Raw genomic sequence first — 27,500 nt, 5'->3', positions numbered from 1 at the left:
GGGGAGAGGTCTGTCTGTAATAAAGAGATGGGGAGAGGTCTGTCTGTAATAAAGAGATGGGGAGAGGTCTGTCTGTAATAAAGAGATGGGGAGAGGTCTGTCTGTAATATAGAGATGGGGAGAGGTCTGTCTGTAATAAAGAGATGGGGAGAGATCTGGCTGTAATAAAGAGATGGGGAGAGGTCTGTCTGTAATAAAGAGATGGGGAGAGGTCTGTAATATAGAGATGGGGAGAGGTCTGTCTGTAATAAAGAGATGGGGAGAGGTCTGTAATATAGAGATGGGGAGAGGTCTGTCTGTAATAAAGAGATGGGGAGAGGTCTGTAATATAGAGATGGGGAGAGGTCTGTCTGTAATAAAGAGATGGGGAGAGGTCTGTCTGTAGTAAAGAGATGGGGAGAGGTCTGTCTGTAATAAAGAGATGAGGAGAGGTCTGTCTGTAGTAAAGAGATGGGGAGAGGTCTGTCATAATAAACAGATGGGGAGAGGTCTAGCTGTAATAAAGAGATGGGGAGAGGTCTGTCTGCAATAAAGAGATGGGGAGAGGTCTGTCTGTAATAAAGAGATGGGGAGAGGTCTGTCTATAATAAAGAGATGGGGAGAGGTCTGTCTGTAGTAAAGAGATGGGGAGAGGTCTAGCTGTAATAAAGAGATGGGGAGAGGTCTGTCTGTAGTAAAGAGATGGGGAGAGGTCTGTCATAATAAACAGATGGGGAGAGGTCTAGCTGTAATAAAGAGATGCTCTGCTTTTTTGATGTCGCACTCCAAAAAGCAAGTTCTGCAGGCTCTAGTTTTGTCTAATCTTGATTATTGTCCAGTCATATGGTCCAGTGCTGCAAGGAAACACCTACTTAAGCTGCAACTGGCCCAGAACAGAGAGGCACGTTCTGCTCTTCATTGTAATCAAATCAAATCAAATCAAATGTATTTATATAGCCCTTCGTACATCAGCTGATATCTCAAAGTGCTGTACAGAAACCCAGCTGATATCTCAAAGTGCTGTACAGAAACCCAGCTGATATCTCAAAGTGCTGTACAGAAACCCAGCTGATATCTCAAAGTGCTGTACAGAAACCCAGCCTAAAACCCCAAACAGCAAGCAATGCAGGTGTAGAAGCACTGGGCTGATATTATTACTATGCTGCCAGTCTCTCTTGGCTAATAATTGAGGAGGGACTGACTGCATCACTTCTTGTTTTTATAAGAAATATTAATGTGTTGATGTGTTGAAAATCCCAAATTGTTTGCATAGTCAACTTACACACAGCTCTGACACACACACTTACCCCACCAGACATGCCACCAGGGGTCTTTTCACAGTCCCCAAATCCAGAACAAATTTAAGGAAACATAAAGAGCCATGAGTGCACGGAACTCCCTTCCATCTCATGTAGCGCAAGTGGACAACAAACCTGCCACGCCCTGACCATAGAGAGCTCTAGTGGACAACAAACCTGTCACTCCCTGACCATAGAGAGCTCTAGTGGACAGCAAACCTGTCACTCCCTGACCATAGAGAGCTCTAGTGGACAACAAACCTGTCACTCCCTGACCATAGAGAGCACTCAGTGGACAACAAACCTGCCACGCCCTGACCATAGAGAGCCCTCAGTGGACAACAAACCTGCCACGCCCTGACCATAGAGAGCCCTCAGTGGACAACAAACCTGCCACGCCCTGACCATAGAGAGCCCTCAGTGGACAACAAACCTGCCACGCCCTGACCATAGAGAGCCCTCAGTGAACAACAAACCTGCCACGCCCTGACCATAGAGAGCCCTCAGTGAACAACAAACCTGCCACGCCCTGACCATAGAGATCCCTCAGTGGACAACAAACCTGCCACGCCCTGACCATAGAGAGCCCTCAGTGGACAACAAACCTGCCACGCCCTGACCATAGAGAGCCCTCAGTGAACAACAAACCTGCCACGCCCTGACCATAGAGAGCCCTCAATGGACAACAAACCTGCCACGCCCTGACCATAGAGAGCCCTTGGATCTCTATGGTGTTATAGGTCAGGGCGTGACTAGGGGGTGTTCTAGTTTATCCATTTCTATGTTGGTGCTCTTAGTATGGTTCCCAATTAGAGGCAGCTGATGTTCGTTGTCTCTAATTGTGGATCACACTTAAGGTGTCCCTGTTCCCACCTGCATTGTGGGATATTGTTTTGTGTACGTGCATGTTGCACCATGGATGTCACGTTTTGTTGGGTTTTTTTTAAATTGGTTTTTGGAAGTTTCACTTAAATAAAAGATGTGGAACTCAACACACGCTGAGCCTTGGTCCCTCCTTTATGACAAAACCTGGTTTCAAAAAACAGATAAAGCAACACGTCACAACGCCTCTCCCCCATGTGACCTACTGGTTGTCTGTACTGACATGTGACCTACTGGTTGTCTGTACTGACATGTGACCTACTGGTTGTCTGTACTGACATGTGACCTACTGGTTGTCTGTACTGACATGTGACCTACTGGTTGTCTGTACTGACATGCGACCTACTGGTTGTCTGTACTGACATGTGACCTACTGGTTGTCTGTACTGACATGTGACCTACTGGTTGTCTGTACTGACATGTGACCTACTGGTTGTCTGTACTGACATGTGACCTACTGGATGTCTGTACTGACATGTGACCTACTGGTTGTCTGTACTGACATGTTATCTACTGGTTGTCTGTACTGACATGTGACCTACTGGTTGTCTGTACTGACATGTGACCTACTGGTTGTCTGTACTGACATGTGACCTACTGGTTGTCTGTACTGACATGTTATCTACTGGTTGTGTTTATGTACTGACATGTTATCTACTGGTTGTCTGTACTGACATGTTATCTACTGGTTGTGTTTATGTACTGACATGTGACCTACTGGTTGTGTGTACTGACATGTGACCTACTGGTTGTGTGTATGTACTGACATGTGACCTACTGGTTGTGTGTATGTACTGACATGTGACCTACTGGTTGTATGTACTGACATGTGACGTACTGGTTGTATGTACTGACATGTTACCTACTGGTTGTGTGTATGTACTGACATGTGACCTACTGGTTGTGTGTACTGACATGTGACCTACTGGTTGTGTTTATGTACTGACATGGGACCTACTGGTTGTATGTACTGACATGGGACCTACTGGTTGTGTGTATGTACTGACATGTTACCTACTGGTTGTATTTATGTACTGACATGTAACCTACTGGTTGTATGTACTGACATGTGACCTACTGGTTGTATGTACTGACATGTGACCTACTGGCTGTATGTACTGACATGTGACCTACTGGTTGAGTTTATGTACTGACATGTGACCTACTGGTTGTATGTACTGACATGTTACCTACTGGTTGTGTTTATGTACTGACATGTGACCTACTGGTTGTATGTACTGACATGTGACCTACTGGTTGTATGTACTGACATGTGACCTACTGGTTGTATGTACTGACATGTGACCTACTGGCTGTATGTACTGACATGTGACCTACTGGTTGTGTGTATGTACTGACGTGTGACCTACTGGTTGTGTGTATGTACTGACGTGTGACCTACTGGTTGTGTTTATGTACTGACATGTGACCTATTGGTTGTGTTTATGTACTGACATGTGACCTACTGGTTGTGTGTACTGACATGTGACCTACTGGTTGTGTGTACTGACATGTGACCTACTGGTTGTGTGTATGTACTGACGTGTGACCTACTGGTTGTGTTTATGTACTGACATGTGACCTACTGGTTGTGTGTACTGACATGTGACCTACTGGTTGTCTGTACTGACATGTGACCTACTGGATGTCTGTACTGACATGTGACCTACTGGTTGTCTGTACTGACATGTTATCTACTGGTTGTCTGTACTGACATGTGACCTACTGGTTGTCTGTACTGACATGTGACCTACTGGTTGTCTGTACTGACATGTGACCTACTGGTTGTCTGTACTGACATGTTATCTACTGGTTGTGTTTATGTACTGACATGTTATCTACTGGTTGTCTGTACTGACATGTTATCTACTGGTTGTGTTTATGTACTGACATGTGACCTACTGGTTGTGTGTACTGACATGTGACCTACTGGTTGTGTGTATGTACTGACATGTGACCTACTGGTTGTATGTACTGACATGTGACTTACTGGTTGTATGTACTGACATGTTACCTACTGGTTGTGTGTATGTACTGACATGTGACCTACTGGTTGTGTGTACTGACATGTGACCTACTGGTTGTGTTTATGTACTGACATGGGACCTACTGGTTGTATGTACTGACATGGGACCTACTGGTTGTGTGTATGTACTGACATGTTACCTACTGGTTGTATTTATGTACTGACATGTGACCTACTGGTTGTATGTACTGACATGTGACCTACTGGTTGTATGTACTGACATGTGACCTACTGGCTGTATGTACTGACATGTGACCTACTGGTTGAGTTTATGTACTGACATGTGACCTACTGGTTGTATGTACTGACATGTTACCTACTGGTTGTGTTTATGTACTGACATGTGACCTACTGGTTGTATGTACTGACATGTGACCTACTGGTTGTATGTACTGACATGTGACCTACTGGTTGTATGTACTGACATGTGACCTACTGGCTGTATGTACTGACATGTGACCTACTGGTTGTGTGTATGTACTGACATGTGACCTACTGGTTGTGTGTATGTACTGACGTGTGACCTACTGGTTGTGTTTATGTACTGACATGTGACCTATTGGTTGTGTTTATGTACTGACATGTGACCTACTGGTTGTGTGTACTGACATGTGACCTACTGGTTGTGTGTACTGACATGTGACCTACTGGTTGTGTGTATGTACTGACGTGTGACCTACTGGTTGTGTTTATGTACTGACATGTGACCTACTGGTTGTGTGTACTGACATGTGACCTACTGGTTGTGTTTATGTACTGCCATGTGACCTACTGGTTGTGTGTATGTACTGACATGTGACCTACTGGTTGTGGGTCTGTACTGACATGTGACCTACTGGTTGTCTGTACTGACATGTTACCTACTGGTTGTATTTATGTACTGACATGTGACCTACTGGTTGTATGTACTGACATGTGACCTACTGGTTGTATGTACTGACATGTGACCTACTGGCTGTATGTACTGACATGTGACCTACTGGTTGAGTTTATGTACTGACATGTGACCTACTGGTTGTATGTACTGACATGTTACCTACTGGTTGTGTTTATGTACTGACATGTGACCTACTGGTTGTATGTACTGACATGTGACCTACTGGTTGTATGTACTGACATGTGACCTACTGGTTGTATGTACTGAGATGTGACCTACTGGCTGTATGTACTGACATGTGACCTACTGGTTGTGTGTATGTACTGACATGTGACCTACTGGTTGTGTGTATGTACTGACGTGTGACCTACTGGTTGTGTTTATGTACTGACATGTGACCTATTGGTTGTGTTTATGTACTGACATGTGACCTACTGGTTGTGTGTACTGACATGTGACCTACTGGTTGTGTGTACTGACATGTGACCTACTGGTTGTGTGTATGTACTGACGTGTGACCTACTGGTTGTGTTTATGTACTGACATGTGACCTACTGGTTGTGTGTACTGACATGTGACCTACTGGTTGTGTTTATGTACTGCCATGTGACCTACTGGTTGTGTGTATGTACTGACATGTGACCTACTGGTTGTGGGTCTGTACTGACATGTGACCTACTGGTTGTCTGTACTGACATGTGACCTACTTGTTGTGTGTACTGACATGTGACCTACTGGTTGTGTGTATGTACTGACATGTGACCTACTGGTTGTGTGTATGTACTGACATGTGACCTACTGGTTGTGTGTATGTACTGACATGTGACCTACTGGTTGTGTGTATGTACTGACATGTGACCTACTGGTTGTGTGTACTGACATGTGACCTACTGGTTGTGTTTATGTACTGACATGTGACCTACTGGTTGTGTTTATGTACTGACATGTGACCTACTGGTTGTATGTACTGACATGTTACCTACTGGTTGTGTTTATGTACTGACATGTGACCTACTGGTTGTATGTACTGACATGTGACCTACTGGTTGTATGTACTGACATGTGACCTACTGGTTGTATGTACTGAGATGTGACCTACTGGCTGTATGTACTGACATGTGACCTACTGGTTGTGTGTATGTACTGACGTGTGACCTACTGGTTGTGTGTACTGACATGTGACCTACTGGTTGTGTGTATGTACTGACGTGTGACCTACTGGTTGTGTTTATGTACTGACATGTGACCTATTGGTTGTGTTTATGTACTGACATGTGACCTACTGGTTGTGTGTACTGACATGTGACCTACTGGTTGTGTGTACTGACATATGACCTACTTGTTGTGTGTATGTACTGACGTGTGACCTACTGGCTGTGTGTACTGACATGTGACCTACTGGTTGTGTGTCCGTACTGACATGTGACCTACTTGTTGTGTGTCCGTACTGACATGTGACCTACTTGTTGTGTGTCCGTACTGACATGTGATCTACTGGTTGTGTGTCTGTACTGACATGTGACCTACTGGTTGTGTGTCTCTACTGACATGTGGAACTGATAGATGCACACACTACATGTTCATGTTTTTAAATGTACAGTATTTCAATTAGACATTATTTGTTGTCTTTTTCGTCATGTGTTGTACCCCAGTATGACTAGCTGTCCCCATTGGCATGGGCTAATGGGCTAATGAGCTAATGGGCTAATGAGCTAATGAGCTAATGGGCTAATGGGCTAATGAGCTAATGGGCTAATGAGCTAATGGGCTAATGGGCTAATGAGATAATGGGCTAATGGGCTAATGGGCTAATGGGCTAATGAGCTAATGGGCAAATGGGCTAATTGACTAATGAGCTAATGGGAATCCCAATCAAATCAACACACACTCCACCATCACTGACACTGGGGACACGGGGTGTCCATACACATTAACAGTCCTGTTAACGGGATACACACACACATTGATATCTGCTGTGGGGTTGTGAAATTAGAGGACTGTCAGTTTGTGAAGCTAGAGGACTGTGGGGTTGAGAATCTAGGGGGCTGTGGGCGTGTGAAGCTAGAGGACATTCAGGTTGTGAAGCTAGAGGATTTTGTGAAGCTAGATGACTGTCAGGTTGTGAAGCTAGAGGACTGTTGGGTTGTGAAGCTAGAGGACTGTCAGGTTGTGAAGCTGGAAGAGGTTTAGAAACTAGAGGACTGTCACGTTGTGAAGCTATAGAAGGTTGTGAAGCTAGAGGACTGTGGGGTTGTGAAGCTAGAGGACTGTGGGGTTGTGAAGCTAGAGGACTGTGGGGTTGTGACGCTAGAGGACTGTGGGTTTGTGACGCTAGAGGACTGTGGGGTTGTAAAGCTAGAGGCCTGTCGGGTTGTGAAGCAAAAGGACTGTGGGTTTGTGAGCTTAGGGGACTGTAGTTTTGTGAAGCTAGAGGATTGGGGGTTGAGAATCCAAAGGACTGTCAGGTTGTGAAGCTAGAGGACTAACAGGTGGTGAAGCTAGAGGACTGTCAGGTTGTGCAGCTAGAGGAGTGTCAGGTTACGAAGGTAGAGGACTGTCAGGTTGTGAAACTAGAGGACTGTCGGGTTGTGAAGCTAGAGGACTATCGGGTTGTGAAGCTAGAGGACTGTCGGGTTGTGACGCTAGAGGACTGTCGGGTTGTGACACTAGAAGACTGTCAGGTTGCGAAGCTAGAGGACTGTCAGGTTGTGAAACTAGAGGACTGTTGGGTTGTGAAGCTAGAGGACTGTCAGGTTGTGAAACTAGAGAACTGTCAGGTTGTGAAGCTAGAGGACTGTCAGGTTGTGAAGCTAGAAGACTGTTCGGTTGTGAAGCTAGAGGACTGTCGGGTTGTGATGCTAGAGGACTGTCGGGTTGTGAAGCTAGAGGACTGTTGAGTTGTGAAGCTAGAGGACTGTTGAGTTGTGACGCTAGAGGACTGTTGGGTTGTGATGCTAGAGGACTGTCGGGTTGTGAAGCTAGAGGACTGTCGGGTTGTGAAGCTAGAGGACTGTCGGGCTGTGAAGCTAGAGGACTGTCGGGTTGTGAAGCTAGAGGACTGTCGGTCTATGAAGCTAGAGGACTGTCGGGCTGTGAAGCTAGAGGACTGTCGGGTTGTGAAGCTAGAGGACTGTCGGTCTATGAAGCTAGAGGAATGTGGGATTCTGTCTTTCACACGTTCTGCTGCTCTCACTTTTACTGTGTCACTAACTCAAATCAAATCAAATCAAATTCATTTATATAGCCCTTCGTACATCAGCTGATATCTCAAAGTGCTGTACAGAAACCCAGCCTAAAACCCCAAACAGCAAGCAATGCAGGTGTAGAAGCACGGTGGCTAGGACAAACTCCCTAGAAAGGCCAAAACCTAGGAAGAAGCCTAGAGAGGAACCAGGCTATGTGGGGTGGCCAGTCCTCTTCTGGCTGTGCCGGGTGGAGATTATAACAGAACATGGCCAAGATGTTCAAATGTTCATAAATAACCAGCATGGTTGAATAATAATAAGGCAGAACAGTTGAAACTGGAGCAGCAGCACGGCCAGGTGGACTGGGGAAAGCAAGGAGTCATCATGTCAGGTAGTCCTGGGGCATGGTCCTAGGGCTCAGGTTCTCCGAGAGAGAGAGAGAAAGAAAGAGAGAAGGAGAGAATTAGAGAACGCACACTTAGATTCACACAGGACACTGAATAGGACAGGAGAAGTACTCCAGATATAACAAACTGACCCTAGCCCCCCGACACATAAACTACTGCAGCATAAATACTGGAGGCTGAGACAGGACGGGGCAGGACACACTGTGGTCCCATCCGAGGACACCCCTGGACAGGGCCAAACAGGAAGGATATAACCCCACCCACTTTTCCAAAGCACAGCCCCCACACCACTAGAGGGATATCTTCAACCACCAACTTACCATCCTGAGACAAGGCTGAGTATAGCCCACAAAGATCTCCGCCATGACACAACCCAAGGGGGGGCGCCAACCCAGACAGGATGACCACATCAGTGAATCAACCCACTCAGGTGACGTACCCCTTCCAGGGACGGCATGAGAGAGCCCCAGCAAGCCAGTGACTCAGCCCCTGTAATAGGGTTAGAGGCAGAGAATCCCAGTGGAAAGAGGGGAACCGGCCAGGCAGAGACAGCAAGGGCGGTTCGTTGCTCCAGAGCCTTTCCGTTCACCTTCCCACTCCTGGGCCAGACTACACTCAATCATATGACCCACTGAAGAGATGAGTCTTCAGTAAAGACTTAAAGGTTGAGACCGAGTTTGCGTCTCTGACATGGGTAGGCAGACCGTTCCATAAAAATGGAGCTCTATAGGAGAAAGCCCTGCCTCCAGCTGTTTGCTTAAAAATTCTAGGGACAATTAGGAGGTCTGCGTCTTGTGACCGTAGCGTACGTGTAGGTATGTAAGGCAGGACCAAATCAGAGAGATAGGTAGGAGCAAGCCCATTTAGCACTAACTGAAGTTTATTTAGTGCTTTATCCGGGTAGCCGGAAAGTAGAGCATTGCAGTAGTCTAACCTAGAAGTGACAAAAGCATGGATTAATTTTTCTGCATCATTTTTGGACAGAAAGTTTCTGATTTTTGCAATGTTACGTAGATGGAAGAATGCTGTCCTTGAAATGGTCTTGATATGTTCTTCAAAAGAGAGATCAGGGTCCAGAGTAACGCCGAGGTCCTTCACAGTTTTATTTGAGACAACTGTACAACCATTAAGATTAATTGTCAGATTCAATAGAAGATTTCTTTGTTTCTTGGGACCTAGAACAAGCATCTCTGTTTTGTCCGAGTTCAAAAGTAGAAAGTTTGCAGCCATCCACTTCCTTATGTCTGAAACACATGCTTCTAGCAAGGGCAATTTTGGGGCTTCACCATGTTTCATTGAAATGTACAGCTGTGTGTCATCCGCATAGCAGTGAAAGTTAACATGATGTTTTCGAATAACATCCCCAAGAGGTAAAATATATAGTGAAAACAATAGTGGTCCTAAAACGGAACCTTGAGGAACACCGAAATTTACAGTTGATTTGTCAGAGGACAAACCATTCACAGAGACAAACTGATATCTTTCCGACAGATAAGATCTAAACCAGGCCAGAACTTGTCCATGTAGACCAATTTGGGTTTCCAATCTCTCCAAAAGAATGTGCTGATCGATGGTATCAAAAGCAGCACTAAGGTCTAGGAGCACGAGGACAGATGCAGAGCCTCGGTCCGATGCCATTAAAATGTAATTTACCACCTTCACAAGTGCCGTCTCAGTGCTATGATGGGGTCTAAAACCAGACTGAAGCATTTCGTATACATTGTTTGTCTTCAGGAAGGCAGTGAGTTGCTGCGCAACAGCCTTTTCAAAAAATGTTGAGAGGAATGGAAGATTCGATATAGGCCGATAGTTTTTTATATTTTCTGGGTCAAGGTTTGGCTTTTTCAAGAGAGGCTTTATTACTGCCACTTTTAGTGAGTTTGGTACACATCCGGTGGATAGAGAGCCGTTTATTATGTTCAACATAGGAGGGCCAAGCACAGGAAGCAGCTCTTTCAGTAGTTTAGTTGGAATAGGGTCCAGTATGCAGCTTGAAGGTTTAGAGGCCATGATTATTTTCATCATTGTGTCAAGAGATATAGTACTAAAACACTTGAGCGTCTCTCTTGATCCTAGGTCCTGGCAGAGTTGTGCAGACTCAGGACAACTGAGCTTTGAAGGAATACACAGATTTAAAGAGGAGTCCGTACTTTGCTTTCTAATAATCATAATCTTTTCCTCAAAGAAGTTCATGAAATTATCACTGCTAAAGTGAAAGTCATCCTCTCTTGGGGAATGCTGCTTTTTAGTTAGCTTTGCGACAGTATCAAAAAGGAATTTCGGATGGTTCTTATTTTCCTCAATTAAGTTGGAAAAATAGGATGATCGAGCAGCAGTAGGGGCTCTTCGGTACTGCACGGTACTGTCTTTCCAAGCTAGTCGGAAGACTTCCAGTTTGGTGTGGCGCCATTTCCGTTCCAATTTTCTGGAAGCTTGCTTCAGAGCTCGGGTATTTCTGTGTACCAGGGAGCTAGTTTCTTATGAGAAATGTTTTTAGTTTTTAGGGGTGCAACCGCATCTAGGGTATTGCGCAAGGTTAAATTGAGTTCCTCAGTTAGGTGGTTAACTGATTTTTGTCCTCTGGCGTCCTTGGGTAGACAGAGGGAATCTGGAAGGACATCAAGGAATCTTTGTGTTGTCTGTGAATTTATAGCACGACTTTTGATGTTCCTTGGTTGGGGTCTGAGCAGATTATTTGTTGCAATTGCAAACGTAATAAAACTCACTCAGTAACTGCTTGGTAGTTGGTAGAATGTTTCGTCTATGTGCAGGGAACATCTACTAGCTTCAAACACACATATGTATGCTTCTACACCTGCATTGCTTGCTGTTTGGGGTTTTAGGCTGGGTTTCTGTACAGCACTTTGAGATATCAGCTGATAGAAGAAGGGCTATATAAATACTTGATTTGTATACACACACATACACACAAAAACACACACAGACACCACTGCCCCAATCTCATCATTCAGTGTAATTATATTCTCGTTGATGTCCACACCATGGCCACAACCCTAAAACAACGTTATGGAACCATGTCCAAGTCACAACCCTTACACAACGTTATAGAACCATCGGTTTACGTAATAGTCCAAAATAATCTAGGCTTCTGTCGGCCATTGTCCCCTCCCCCCTCACACACACACACTCCCGTCAATCCCATCCCCCCAACTCCACACACACATCATATGACCACACACACACACACACACACACACACACCCTCCCAGCAGCAGCACTCTGGATTAGAGATTAGAGATTGGAGATTAGGGCAGCGGTGGGATTAAATGTTCCTCTGATGCTGCGCCCCTAACCTAGTTGACCACCCTCTCTATATATTACTGACAACTACCCTCTCTCTGTGTGTGTGCGTGCGTGCGTGCGTGCGTGCGTGCGTGCGTGCGTGCGTGTGTGTGTGTGTGTGTGTGTGTGTGTGTGTGTGTGTGTGTGTGTGTGTGTGTGTGTGTGTACAATTGTGGTTTACGGGGAGTCGTATATAAAAAATAAACATTTTCACAGTAACCCTCCAAATGGTAATTCATAAACCTTCTTCATGTTTATCGGTCATTTCCATAAAAAGCTAAGTGTTTCTTGGGCTTCATAAAAAAGTGCCTCAGGTCTTGGAAAAATAAAAACATTTAATTGATTGAAAGTATAAGGGGATATGGGTGAACATACCGTGGTCGAGGCTATGACGGAGCCAGTGAAATGAGCTGTTCCTGTACAGGAAGCTCTGGGGACGTCTGGATACTGGACAGCCAATCAACTGCCAGTTCACAACAGTTCTTGAGGGCTTGAACAAGAAAAAAAGAAGCGGATTGCGATTTCGCTCATATTGGTCAACCCAGACTGTTTCCTATTGGTCAACCCAGACTGTATCCTGAGTTTCTATTGGACAACCCAGACTGTATCCTGAGTTTCTATTGGTCAACCCAGACTGTTTCCTGAGTTTCTATTGGTCAACCCAGACTGTTTCCTATTGGTCAACCCAGACTGTTTCCTATTGGTCAACCCAGACTGTTTCCTATTGGTCAACCCAGACTGTTTCCTATTGGTCAACCCAGACTGTTTCCTATTGGTCAACCCAGACTGTTTCCTATTGTTCAACCCAGACTGTTTCTATTGGTCAACCCAGACTGTTTCCTGAGTTTCTATTGGTCAACCCAGACTGTTTCCTATTGGTCAACCCAGACTGTTTCCTGAGTATCACCAACCCAGACTGTTTCCTGAGTTTCTATTGGTCAACCCAGACTGTTTCCTGAGTTTCTATTGGTCAACCCAGACTGTTTCCTATTGGTCAACCCAGACTGTTTCCTATTGGTCAACCCAGACTGTTTCCTGAGTATCACCAACCCAGACTGTTTCCTGAGTTTCTATTGGTCAACCCAGACTGTTTCCTGAGTTTCTATTGGTCAACCCAGACTGTTTCCTATTGGTCAACCCAGACTGTTTCCTATTGGTCAACCCAGACTGTTTCCTGAGTATCACCAACCCAGACTGTTTCCTGAGTTTCTATTGGTCAACCCAGACTGTTTCCTGAGTTTCTATTGGTCAACCCAGACTGTTTCCTGTGTTTCTATTGGTCAACCCAGACTGTTTCCTGTGTTTCTATTGGTCAACCCAGACTGTATCCTGAGTTTCTATTGGTCAACCCAGACTGTTTCCTGTGTTTCTATTGGTCAACCCAGACTGTTTCCTGAGTATCACCAACCCAGACTGTTTCCTGTACTGAGTTTCTCCAACCCAGACTGTATCCTGTACTGAGTATCTCTAACCCAGACTGTTTCCTGAGTATCACCAACCCAGACTGTTTCCTGAGTATCACCAACCCAGACGGTTTCCTGAGTATCACCAACCCAGACTGTTTCCTGAGTATCACCAACCCAGACTGTTTCCTGTACTGAGTATCACCAACCCAGACTGTTTCCTGTACTGTGGATCACCAACTCAGACTGTTTCCTGAGTATCACCATCAGACTTGATTTGCTCCGGCCTTGGTCTTGAATCAGTCTCGCTGCAAAAAATGTCTTGAGTTTGTTATGGCAAGCCTAAATAAGATCAGGAGGAGCAAGTCACATAATAAGTTGCATGGACTGATTTTTGAATGACTACCTCATCTCTGTAACCCACACATACAATCCTGTAAGATTCCTCAGTCGAGCAGTGAATTTCAAACACAGATTCAACCACAAAGACCAGGGAGGTTTTTCCAATGCCTCACAAATAAGGACATTGAATTTAATGGCTGTGAGAAAACTGAGACTTGATCAAAAACATTGCCATTACTCCACATTACTAACCTAATTAACAGAGTGAAGAGAACATGCGTCCTGTTTGCAACAAGGCACTAAGTTATACTGCAAAAAATGTGGCAAAGCAATTCACTTTTTGTCCTCAATACAACATGTTATGTTTGGGGCAAATCCAATACAACACATTATCTAGTACGATTCTCCATATTTTCAAACATAGTGGTGGCTGCATCATGTTATGGGTATGCTTGTAATCGTTTGTAAGGACTGGTGAGTTTTTTAGGATAAAAAAGAAACAGAATGGAGCTAAGCACAGGGAAAATCCTAGAGGAAAACATGGTTCAGATTGCTTTCCACCAGACACTAGGAGGTTAATTCACCTTTCAGCAGGACCTAAAACACAAGGGCAAATCTACAGTGGCAAGAAAAAGTATGTGAACCCTTGGAATCACCTGGATTTCTGCATAAATTGGTCATAAAATTTGATCTGACCTTCATCTAAGTCACAACAATAGACCAACACGGTCTGCTTAAAGTCATAACACAAAAAAAGTATTTTTCTTGTCTGTAATGAATATACAATCACAGTGTAGGTTGGAAAAGGCATGTGAACCCCTCTAGGCTAATGACTTCTCCAAAAGCTTATTGGAGTCAGGAGTCAGCTAACCTGGAGTCCAATCAATGAGAAAAGATTGGAGATGTTGGTTAGAGTTGCCCTGCCCTATACAAAATTTGAGTTTGCTATTCACAAGAAGCATTGCCTGATGTGAACCATGCCTCAAACAAAATATCTCAAAAGACAGACAGCGCAGAATGCTCAATGAGTTTATGAAGAATCCTAGAGTGTCAGCAAAAGACTTATAGAAATCTCTGGAACATGTTAACACCTATGTTGATGAGTCTACGATACGTAAAACACTAAACAAGAATGGTGTTCGTAGGAGGACACCACGGAAGAAGCCACTGTTGTCCAAGAAACCCCATTGCTGCACGTCTGAAGTTTGCAAAAGAGCATCTGGATGTTTCAAAGTGCTACTGGCAAAATATTCTGTAGACAGATGAAACTACAGATGAGTTGTTTGGAAGGAACACACAACACTATGTGTGGAGAAAAAAGGCACAGCACACCAACATCAAAACCTCATCCCAACTCTAAAGTATGGTGGAGGGAGCATCATGGTTTGGGCTTTGCAGAAGTAAATCAACAGAATGGCTCCAACAGAAGAAAATACACCTTCTGGAGTGGCCCAGTCAGTGTCCTGACCTCAACCCGATTGAGATGCAGTGTCCTGACCTCAACCCGATTGAGATGCAGTGTCCTGACCTCAACCCGATTGAGATGCAGTGTCCTGACCTCAACCCGATTGAGATGCAGTGTCCTGACCTCAACCCGATTGAGATGCAGTGTCCTGACCTCAACCCGATTGAGATGCAGTGTCCTGACCTCAACCCGATTGAGATGCAGTGTCCTGACCTCAACCAGATTGAGATGCAGTGTCCTGACCTCAACCCGATTGAGATGCAGTGTCCTGACCTCAACCAGATTGAGATGCAGTGTCCTGACCTCAACCAGATTGAGATGCAGTGTCCTGACCTCAACCCGATTGAGATGCAGTGTCCTGACCTCAACCAGATTGAGATGCAGTGTCCTGACCTCAACCAGATTGAGATGCAGTGTCCTGACCTCAACCAGATTGAGATGCAGTGTCCTGACCTCAACCAGATTGAGATGCAGTGTCCTGACCTCAACCAGATTGAGATGCAGAGTCCTGACCTCAACCAGATTGAGATGCAGTGTCCTGACCTCAACCAGATTGAGATGCAGTGTCCTGACCTCAACCAGATTGAGATGCAGTGTCCTGACCTCAACCAGATTGAGATGCAGTGTCCTGACCTCAACCAGATTGAGATGCAGTGTCCTGACCTCAACCAGATTGAGATGCAGTGTCCTGACCTCAACCAGATTGAGATGCAGTGTCCTGACCTCAACCAGATTGAGATGCAGTGTCCTGACCTCAACCAGATTGAGATGCAGTGTCCTGACCTCAACCCGATTGAGATGCAGTGTCCTGACCTCAACCAGATTGAGATGCAGTGTCCTGACCTCAACCCGATTGACATGCAGTGTCCTGACCTCAACCCGATTGAGATGCAGTGTCCTGACCTCAACCAGATTGAGATGCAGTGTCCTGACCTCAACCAGATTGAGATGCAGTGTCCTGACCTCAACCCGATTGAGATAGTGTGGGATGACTTCAAGAGAGCAGTTCACACCAGACATTCCAATAATATTGCTGAACTGAAACAGTTTTGTAAAGAGGACGGGTCCAAAATTCCTCCTGACCGTTGTGCAGGTCTGATCCACAACTACAGAAAACGTTTGGTTGAGGTTATTGCTGCCAAAGGAGGGTCAACCAGTTATTAAATCCAAGGGTTCACATACTTCTCCCACCCTGCACTGTGAATGTTTACACGGTGTGTTCCATAAAGACATGAAAATGTATAATTGTTTGTGTTATTAGTTTAAGCAGACTGTTTGTCGATTGTTGTGATTTAGATGATCAGATCTAATTTTATGACCAGTTTATGCAGAAATACAGGTAATTCCAAAATTCCACATACTTTTTCTTGCCACAGTATACTGAAGTTGCTTACCAAGAAGACAGTGAATGTTCCTGCATAACGGAGTTAGTTTCGACTTACATCTGCTTGATAATCTATGGCAAGACCTGAAAAGGGTTGTCGAACAATGATCAACCATCAATTTGACAGAGCATGAATCATTTTGAAAAGAATGGGCAAATGTTGCACAATCCAGGTGTGAAAAGCTGTTAGCCTCCAGGAAGAGGGAACTCAACACCCTGCTACAACTGAACTCCCCGTGGAGGTAAAGAGGTATGGAGGTATAGAGGTATGGGACTGTAGGTGGAGGTATAGAGGTATGGGACTGTAGGTGGAGGTATAGAGGTATGGGTCTGTAGGTGGAGGTATAGAGGTATGGGTCTGTAGGTGGAGGTAGAGAGGTATGTGACTGTAGGTGGAGGTAAAGAGGTATGTGACTGTAGGTGGAGGTATAGAGGTATGTGACTGTAGGTGGAGGTAGAGAGGTATGTGACTGTAGGTTGAGGTAAAGAGGTATGTGACTGTAGGTGGAGGTAAAGAGGTATGGGACTGTAGGTGGAGGTATGTGACTGTAGGTGGAGGTATAGAGGTATGTGACTGTAGGTGGAGGTAAAGAGGTATGTGACTGTAGGTGGAGGTAAAGAGGTATGGGACTGTAGGTGGAGGTATAGAGGTATGTGACTGTAGGTGGAGGTAGAGAGGTATGGGACTGTAGGTGGAGGTAAAGGTAAAGAGGTATGGGACTGTAGGTGGAGGTATGTGACTGTAGGTGGAGGTATAGAGGTATGTGACTGTAGGTGGAGGTATAGAGGTATGTGACTGTAGGTGGAGGTAGAGAGGTATGTGTCTGTAGGTGGAGGTATAGAGGTATGTGACTGTAGGTGGAGGTAGAGAGGTATGTGACTGTAGGTGGAGGTAGAGAGCTATGGGACTGTAGGTGGAGGTAATGAGGTATGGGACTGTAGGTGGAGGTAAAGAGGTATGTGACTAGGTGGAGGTAGAGAGGTATGGGACTGTAGGTGGAGGTATGTGACTGTAGGTGGAGGTATAGAGGTATGTGACTGTAGGTGGAGGTAAAGAGGTATGGGACTGTAGGTGCGAGTAAGGAGGACAAGACAGAGAGAGTGGTACCGTTTACAAGGAATTTATTCCGTCACAAGGTAATATGGGGAAAAGGGGCTGGACAGAACCAAAGCAAAGAAAGTAAATGTCAAAGCCCCCTCTCCTACCTTACCTGCCTACCCACTACTCACCCTCTCCTATCTTACCTGCCTACCCACTACCTACCTAACCTACCCTCTCCTACCTTACCTGCCTACCCACTACTCACCCTCTCCTATCTTACCTGCCTACCCACTACTCACCCTCTCCTATCTTACCTGCCTACCCACTACTCACCCTCTCCTATCTTACCTGCCTACCCACTACTCACCCTCTCCTATCTTACCTGCCTACCCACTACTTACCCTCTCCTATCTTACCTGCCTACCCACTACTTACCCTCTCCTATCTTACCTGCCTACCCACTACTTACCCTCTCCTATCTTACCTGCCTACCCACTACTCACCTTACCTACCCTCTCCTATCTTACCTGCCTACCCACTACTCACCTTACCTACCCTCTCCTATCTTACCTGCCTACCCACTACTTACCCTCTCCTATCTTACCTGCCTACCCACTACTTACCCTCTCCTATCTTACCTGGCCTACCCACTACTCACCTTACCTACCCTCTCCTATCTTACCTGCCTACCCACTACTTACCCTCTCCTACCTTACCTGCCTACCCACTACTCACCTTACCTACCCTCTCCTATCTTACCTGCCTACCCACTACTCACCTTACCTACCCTCTCCTATCTTACCTGCCTACCCACTACTCACCTTACCTACCCTCTCCTACCTTACCTGCCTACCCACTACTTACCTTACCTACCCTCTCCTATCTTACCTGCCTACCCACTACTCACCTTACCTACCCTCTCCTATCTTACCTGCCTACCCACTACTCACCTTACCTACCCTCTCCTATCTTACCTGCCTACCCACTACTCACCTTACCTACCCTCTCCTATCTTACCTGCCTACCCACTACTCACCTTACCTACCCTCTCCTATCTTACCTGCCTACCCACTACTTACCCTCTCCTATCTTACCTGCCTACCCACTACTCACCTTACCTACCCTCTCCTATCTTACCTGCCTACCCACTACTCACCTTACCTACCCTCTCCTATCTTACCTGCCTACCCACTACTCACCTTACCTACCCTCTCCTATCTTACCTGCCTACCCACTACTCACCTTACCTACCCTCTCCTATCTTACCTGCCTACCCACTACTTACCCTCTCCTATCTTACCTGCCTACCCACTACTCACCTTACCTACCCTCTCCTATCTTACCTGCCTACCCACTACTCACCTTACCTACCCTCTCCTATCTTACCTGCCTACCCACTACTTACCCTCTCCTATCTTACCTGCCTACCCACTACTCACCTTACCTACCCTCTCCTATCTTACCTGCCTACCCACTACTTACCCTCTCCTATCTTACCTGCCTACCCACTACTCACCTTACCTACCCTCTCCTATCTTACCTGCCTACCCACTACTCACCTTACCTACCCTCTCCTATCTTACCTGCCTACCCACTACTTACCCTCTCCTATCTTACCTGCCTACCCACTACTCACCTTACCTACCCTCTCCTATCTTACCTGCCTACCCACTACTCACCTTACCTACCCTCTCCTATCTTACCTGCCTACCCACTACTTACCCTCTCCTATCTTACCTGCCTACCCACTACTCACCTTACCTACCCTCTCCTATCTTACCTGCCTACCCACTACTTACCCTCTCCTATCTTACCTGCCTACCCACTACTCACCTTACCTACCCTCTCCTATCTTACCTGCCTACCCACTACTCACCTTACCTACCCTCTCCTATCTTACCTGCCTACCCACTACTTACCCTCTCCTATCTTACCTGCCTACCCACTACTCACCCTCTCCTATCTTACCTGCCTACCCACTACTTACCTAACCTACCCTCTCCTACCTTACCTGCCTACCCACTACGTACCCTCTCCTATCTTACCTGCCTACCCACTACTTACCTAACCTATCCTCTCCTACCTTACCTGCCTACCCACTACTTACCCTCTCCTATCTTACCTGCCTACCCACTACTTACCTAACTACCCTCTCCTATCTAACCTGCCTACCCACTACTTACCTTACCTACCCTCTCCTACCTTACCTGCCTACCCACTACTTACCTAACCTACCCTCTCCTACCTTACCTGCCTACCCACTACTTACCCTCTCCTACCTTACCTGCCTACCCACTACCTACCTAACCTACCCTCTCCTATCCTACTTGCCTACCCACTACTTACCTAATTTAGCACCACCTGGTGCCCTAACCAAAATACAGGGGGTGGTCCACCCAGGTCTTACCTAGTGTGTCTAGGCAGTGAATATACTACGGGTATATGTATGCCCGCAGGCCTCTAGCCTAAGCACTCCCTTGGTGCCTTCCCCAAATGAAACAGAATAACAAATATAAGTAAAAAATTCCAATCATCAAAACCACTGCATCCTATTGGCACACATACCTCAGAAGCTACACAATGCTTAACAAAACTCTGAACAACAACTAACACAGAATCTCTCTCTCTCTCTGTGTGTCTCTCTCTCTCTCCCTCTCTCTGTATCTCTCTCTCTGTGTGTCTCTCTCTCTCTCCCTCTCTCTCTCTCTCTCTCTCTCTCTCTCTCTGTGTGTGTGTCTGTGTGTCTCTCTCTCTCTCTCTCTCTCTCTCTCTCTGTGTGTGTCTGTGTCTCTCTCTCTCTCTCTCTCTCTCTCTCTCTCTCTCTCTCTCTCTCTCTCTCTGTGTGTGTCTCTCTCTCTCCCTCTCTCTGTATCTCTCTCTCTGTGTGTCTCTCTCTCTCTATCTCTCTCTCTCTATCTCTCTCTATCTCTCTGTGTGTGTCTGTGTCTCTCTCTCACACTTCAATTCAATTGACTTCATTGACTTGGCAAGTTCATTATTACTTACTTTGTCAAAGTATACATATCGAAAAATAAAATAAAATAAAAAACATATATTTACATATAAATAAATGGAACAACAGCAATAATAATAGTAGTAGTGGACATGGGATTACCATTAACAACAACTACAACAGCAATAATAATAGTAGTAGTGGACATGGGATTACCATTAACAACAACTACAACAACAATAATAATAGCAGTAGTGGACATGGGATTACCATTAACAACAACTACAACAGCAATAATAATAGTAGTAGTGGACATGGGATTACCATTAACAACAACTACAACAACAATATTAATAGTAGTAGTGGACATGGGATTACCATTAACAACAACTACAACAACAATAATAATAGTAGTAGTGGACATGGGATTACCATTAACAACAACTACAACAACAATAATAATAGTAGTAGTGGACATGGGATTACCATTAACAACAACTACAACAACAATAATAATAGTAGTAGTGGACATGGGATTACCATTAACAACAACTACAACAACAATAATAATAGTAGTAGTGGACATGGGATTACCATTAACAACAACTACAACAACAATAATAATAGTAGTAGTGGACATGGGATTACCATTAACAACAACTACAACAGCAATAATAATAGTAGTAGTGGACATGGGATTACCATTAACAACAACTACAACAGCAATAATAATAGTAGTAGTGGACATGGGATTACCATTAACAACAACTACAACAGCAATAATAATAGTAGTAGTGGACATGGGATTACCATTAACAACAACTACAACAACAATAATAATAGTAGTAGTGGACATGGGATTACCATTAACAACAACTACAACAACAATAATAATAGCAGTAGTGGACATGGGATTACCATTAACAACAACTACAACAGCAATAATAATAGTAGTAGTGGACATGGGATTACCATTAACAACAACTACAACAGCAATAATAATAATAGTAGTAGTGGACATGGGATTACCATTAACAACAACTACAACAACAATAATAATAGCAGTAGTGGACATGGGATTACCATTAACAACAACTACAACAGCAATAATAATAGTAGTAGTGGACATGGGATTACCATTAACAACAACTACAACAGCAATAATAATAGTAGTAGTGGACATGGGATTACCATTAACAACAACTACAACAACAATAATAATAGCAGTAGTGGACATGGGATTACCATTAACAACAACTACAACAGCAATAATAATAGTAGTAGTGGACATGGGATTACCATTAACAACAACTACAACAACAATAATAATAGCAGTAGTGGACATGGGATTACCATTAACAACAACAACAACAGCAATAATAATAGTAGTAGTGGACATCGGATTACCATTAACAACAACAACAACAACAATATTAATGAGAACAACAATACATTATAGCAGTGGTAGTAGACCAGTGTCAACATGACTGAGAAGACACATGACCTGGTAGTAGACCAGTGTCAACATGACTGAGAAGACACATGACCTGGTAGTAGACAAGTGTCAACATGACTGAGAAGACACATGACCTGGTAGTAGACCAGTGTCAGCATGACTGAGAAGACACATGACCTGGTAGTAGACCAGTGTCAGCATGACTGAGAAGACACATGACCTGGTAGTGGACCAGTGTCAGCATGACTGAGAAGACACATGACCTGGTAGTAGACCAGTGTCAGCATGACTGAGAAGACACATGACCTGGTAGTAAACCAGTGTCAACATGACTGAGAAGACACATGACCTGGTAGTAGACCAGTGTCAACATGACTGAGAAGACACATGACCTGGTATGAAAGACAAAACAAAACAAGATGGGAAATATTATCCACATTACTTTGCACTTTTCACTGGCTGTCCCTCAGGTTGTGTCCCTCAGGTTGTGTCCCTCAGGTTGTGTCCCTCAGGTTGTGTCCCTCAGGTTGTGTCCCTCAGGTTGTGTCCCTCAGGTTGTGTCCCTCAGGTTGTGTCCCTCAGGTTGTGTCCCTCAGGTTGTGGCAGAAGGACACATATTTGGCTGCCACATATTTTGGCTTTTCACCCAATAGATATTTGATTTTTACTCAATCTTTTACAGTTTCAAATTCTTTGTATTGAATTATAATTTTGGGAAGGAAATATTCTCTTAGGTCTGAGTATTTGTCACAGTGTAATAGGAAATGCAGCTCTGTCTCTACCTCTCCCCTGGAGCAGAGTGAGCACAGCCTGTCCTCTCTGGGCAGCCAGGTTTGTCTGTGACGACCGGTCTCTATAGCCAGACTGTCCTCTCTGGACAGCCAGGTTTGTCTGTGACGACCGGTCTCTATAGCCAGACTGTCCTCTCTGGGCAGCCAGGTTTGTCTGTGACGACCGGTCTCTATAGCCAGACTGTCCTCTCTGGGCAGCCAGGTTTGTCTGTGACGACCGGTCTCTATAGCCAGACTGTCCTCTCTGGGCAGCCAGGTTTGTCTGTGACGACCGGTCTCTATAGCCAGACTGTCCTCTCTGGGCAGCCAGGTTTGTCTGTGACGACCGGTCTCTATAGCCAGACTGTCCTCTCTGGGCAGCCAGGTTTGTCTGTGACGACCGGTCTCTATAGCCAGACTGTCCTCTCTGGGCAGCCAGGTTTGTCTGTGACGACCGGTCTCTATAGCCAGACTGTCCTCTCTGGGCAGCCAGGTTTGTCTGTGACGACCGGTCTCTATAGCCAGACTGTGCTCACTGAGTCTGTACCTAGTCAATGTTTTCCTCAGTTTTCTATCAGTCACAGTGGTCAGATAGTCTGCCACCAAGTACTGTCTGTTTAGAGCCAAATAGCATTGAAGTTTACTATTTTTTGTGGTGTCTTTCCAATAGGTGATATATTTTTGTTTAGTGATGATTTGGTTGGGCCAGATTGTCTGAGTGATGTCCTGAGGCTCCATGGGGTTGGTTTGGGTTAGTGAACTGAGCCTCAGAACCAGCTGGCTGAGTGCTGTCCTGAGGCTCTATGGGGTTGGTTTGGGTTGGTGAACTGATCCTCAGAACCAGCTGGCTGAGTGCTGTCCTGAGTCTCTATGGGTTTGGTTTGGGTTGGTGAACTGAGCCTCAGAACCAGCTGGCTGAGGGGACTCTTCTCTTGTTTCATCTCTTGACATTGTAGAGCTGTGTGATGGAATGTTTTGGGGTCACTTGTTTTTAGATGGTTGTAAAATGTGATGTCTCTTTTCTCTATCTGAATGAGGAGGGGGTATTGGCCCCATTCTGCTCTACATGCGTTATTTGGAGTTTTTCTTTGCACTTGCAATACAGTCTTGCAAATCTCTTCAAGCAGTATTTCTGTTGGATGTTTGTCCCATTTGGTAAATTCATTATTAGAGAGTGGACCACATACTTCACTGCCATATAGAGCAACTGGTTCTAGAACTGATTGGAACATTTTGAGCCAGATTCTAATTGGAATTTCGATTCTAATGTTCCTTTTAATGGCATAGAATTCTCTTCTTGCTTTGTCTCTCAGCTCATTCACAGCCATGTGAAAGCTACCTGTGTTGCTGATATTTAGTCCTAGATATGTGTCGTTTTTGGTGTGTTCTAATAGAACTCATCCTTATTTCCAGACCTTTTTTGGAATATCATTATATTTGTTTTTTCTAGGTTAACGGTCAGAGCCCAGGTCTGACAGAATATCTCTCTCTCTCTCTCTCTCTCTCTCTCTCTCTCTCTCTCTCTCTCTCTCTCTCTCTCTCTCTCTCTCTCTCTCTCTCTCTCTCTCTCTCTCTCAGGACATATCAATCTTTCTCTCTTCTGAGCAACAGAACACTAGCTTTCCAAGCTTCAGAAGGAGTTGGTAATTGAAGACAGCTGTTTCTTCTGACGAGAGGGCGGGGTCAGCTCCAATTAGCAATGGCGGACCAATCAGCTGCTTAGGGTGAATTTCAGGAAGCCATCCTGAAACACACACACACAAAACCAGAACACAGAAACTGGGGAACAGCTGTTATCGTTGCCAAAGGTGATTGTAACATGGATTGACTCAGGGGAGTTGAATACTTATCTAATAAAGATATTAGTGGTGGGTTTTTTATGTTCAAATTTTTCTTTTGACATTAACAGTATTTTGTGTAGATCAATGACCCAAAATGACAATTACATCCCACAACAGAATGTGGACATACTTTCTGTAGATCCTGGAACTGTTTTCAATTCCAAGAAGAGATGGATATTCATCTGTCTAGGCATTAATCATGCAAAAACATATATATTTTTTTGGGGGCATAACTTCAGTAAGATTCAAACCTATGATCTTCTGTTCTCTATCCATAGAATTAGTCCACTGCACCACCAGGACAGCACTAGCATGCCATGTTTTAGTCTATTCAAACAGACCTCATTTTTAAAAGAAACAAGCACTCATTAAGATCAGGTGTAGTGTCTTCCTACCACAGAAGAAACATGGTTCTCAGAACGTTTTGTGCTAGCTGGGTATCCCTTGCACCATTTTCCAGAATGTAGTGGGAAGGTTGTATGCAAAATAACAGTAGGACAACCACACTCTAAGAAACATATGGTTCTCAGAACGTTGTGTGCTAGCTGGGGTGTCACTGACTGACTGTACTGGGAGAAAGGTTATGAGACCAGAGGCTTAGTGAAGTTATCCCAAGATGGTGGGTCCATAGATTTAGAATAAATTGCAACTCTTGATTGAAATGTAATTATAATTTTATGGGTGGGTCTAGTCATTTGGATGATGATGTCACAGCAGGTTCCTTTTCATTCTGAAGAGTTCAAAGTCCTGGATGGAGAGATTGGTCGGGTTTGGGTCACTCTCTACCGCTGGCTCATGAATAGTGCATACAACGAACACTACAGAAAGGAAATGATTCACTTGCTGAGTGTCAGTTATATAAAGTGCATTTCTGTCAGAAACTTTGTCTGAAATGTTTACTTAACTCACTTGTCTGTTTTATTAAAAGAGTTGATTGGCACTGAAATACTGGTTTCTTATTGGTAGATGTGTTGTTTGGCACTGAAATACTGGTTTCTTATTGGTAGATGTGTTGTTTGGCACTGAAATACTGGTTTCTTATTTGTAGATGTGTTGTTTGACGCTGTAATGCTGGTTTCTTATTGGTAGATGTGTTGATTGACACTGTAATGCTGGTTTCTTATTGTTAGGTGTGTTGATTGACAGTAATTCTGGTTTGTTATTGGTAGATGTGTTGATTGACACTGTATTGCTGGTTTCTTATTGGTAGATGTGTTAAATTGACGCTGTAATACTACTCTGTGATAGGTTAATGGATTGACTCAGTGTAAATCTTGTCTCTGATAGGTGGATGCCGCCATGCCATTTGGGTGCCTTGCCATGCGAGATGGGCGGAACTTAGACAACATCTATGATGTCACCGACAAGTACGAGATGGGACAGGTCCTTAAAGCGTAAGTGCCATTTATATATGATCAGTAGAGACCATAGACATTACTGCTATACCTTCATATGATCAGTAAAGACCATAGACATTACTGCTGTACCTTCATATGATCAGTAAAGACCCATAGACATTACTGCTATACCTTCATATGATCAGTAAAGACGTAGACATTACTGCTATACCTTCATATGATCAGTAAAGACCATAGACAGCTATACCTTCATATGATCAGTAGAGACCATAGACATTACTGCTATACCTTCATATGATCAGTAAAGACTATATACATTACTGCTATACCTTCATATGATCTGTAAAGACCATAGTCTGCTATACCTTCATATGATCAGTAAAGACCATAGTCTGCTATACCTTCATATGATCAGTAAAGACCATAGTCTGCTATACCTTCATATGATCAGTAAAGACCCATAGACATTACTGCTATACCTTCATATGATCAGTAAAGACTATATACATTACTGCTATACCTTCATATGATCTGTAAAGACCATAGACATTACTGCTATACCTTCAAATGATCTGTAAAGACCATAGACAGCTATACCTTCATATGATCAGTAAAGACCATAGACATTACTGCTATACCTTCATATGATCAGTAAAGACCATAGACAGCTATACATTCCTATGATCAGTAAAGACTATAGACATTACTGCTATACCTTCATATGATCTGTAAAGACCATAGACATTACTGCTATACCTTCAAATGATCTGTAAAGACCATAGACATTACTGCTATACCTTCATATGATCAGTAAAGACCATAGACATTACTGCTGTACCTTCCTATGATCAGTAACGACCATAGACAGCTATACCTTCATATGATCAGTAAAGACTATATACATTACTGCTATACCTTCATATGATCAGTAAAGACCATAGACATTACTGCTATACCTTCATATGATCAGTAAAGACCATAGACAGCTATACATTCCTATGATCAGTAAAGACCATAGACATTACTGCTATACCTTCATATGATCAGTAAAGACCATAGACAGCTATACCTTCCTATGATCAGTAACGACCATAGACATTACTGCTATACCTTCATATGATCAGTAAAGACCATAGACAGCTATACCTTCATATGATCAGTAAAGACCATAGACATTACTGCTATACCTTCATATGATCAGTAAAGACCATAGACAGCTATACCTTCCTATGATCAGTAAAGACCATAGACATTACTGCTATACCTTCATATGATCAGTAAAGACCATAGACATTACTGCTATACCTTCATATGATCAGTAAAGACTATATACATTACTGCTATACCTTCATATGATCAGTAAAGACCATAGACATTACTGCTATACCTTCATATGATCAGTAAAGACCATAGACATTACTGCTATACCTTCATATGATCAGTAAAGACCATAGACAGCTATACCTTCATATGATCAGTAAAGACCATAGACAGCTATACCTTCATATGATCAGTAAAGACGTAGACAT

At 44.2% G+C, this 27,500-nt stretch overlaps 1 protein-coding gene across 2 annotated transcripts in view; it reads left to right on the top strand.

Annotated features, from left to right (window-relative positions):
• Window positions 1–27,500, top strand: part of camkvl (CaM kinase-like vesicle-associated, like) — a 113,919-nt gene that overhangs the window by 18,517 nt on the left and 67,902 nt on the right. For both annotated transcript variants that reach the window (XR_004203768.1, XM_031794894.1), the window contains exon 2: window positions 25,901–26,007. Coding sequence is in view for 1 of the 2 variants with exons in the window: in XM_031794894.1 (XP_031650754.1) it covers window positions 25,913–26,007 (95 nt within the window). In the remaining variant the exon portion in view is untranslated. The remainder of the gene's footprint in view (window positions 1–25,900; window positions 26,008–27,500) is intronic.

This window comes from Oncorhynchus kisutch, linkage group LG17, assembly GCF_002021735.2.
Source record: "Oncorhynchus kisutch isolate 150728-3 linkage group LG17, Okis_V2, whole genome shotgun sequence".
Lineage (NCBI taxonomy): Eukaryota > Metazoa > Chordata > Actinopteri > Salmoniformes > Salmonidae > Oncorhynchus > Oncorhynchus kisutch.
Note: the sequence above shows the minus strand (reverse complement) of the source record. Positions and strands in the feature narration are given on the sequence as shown.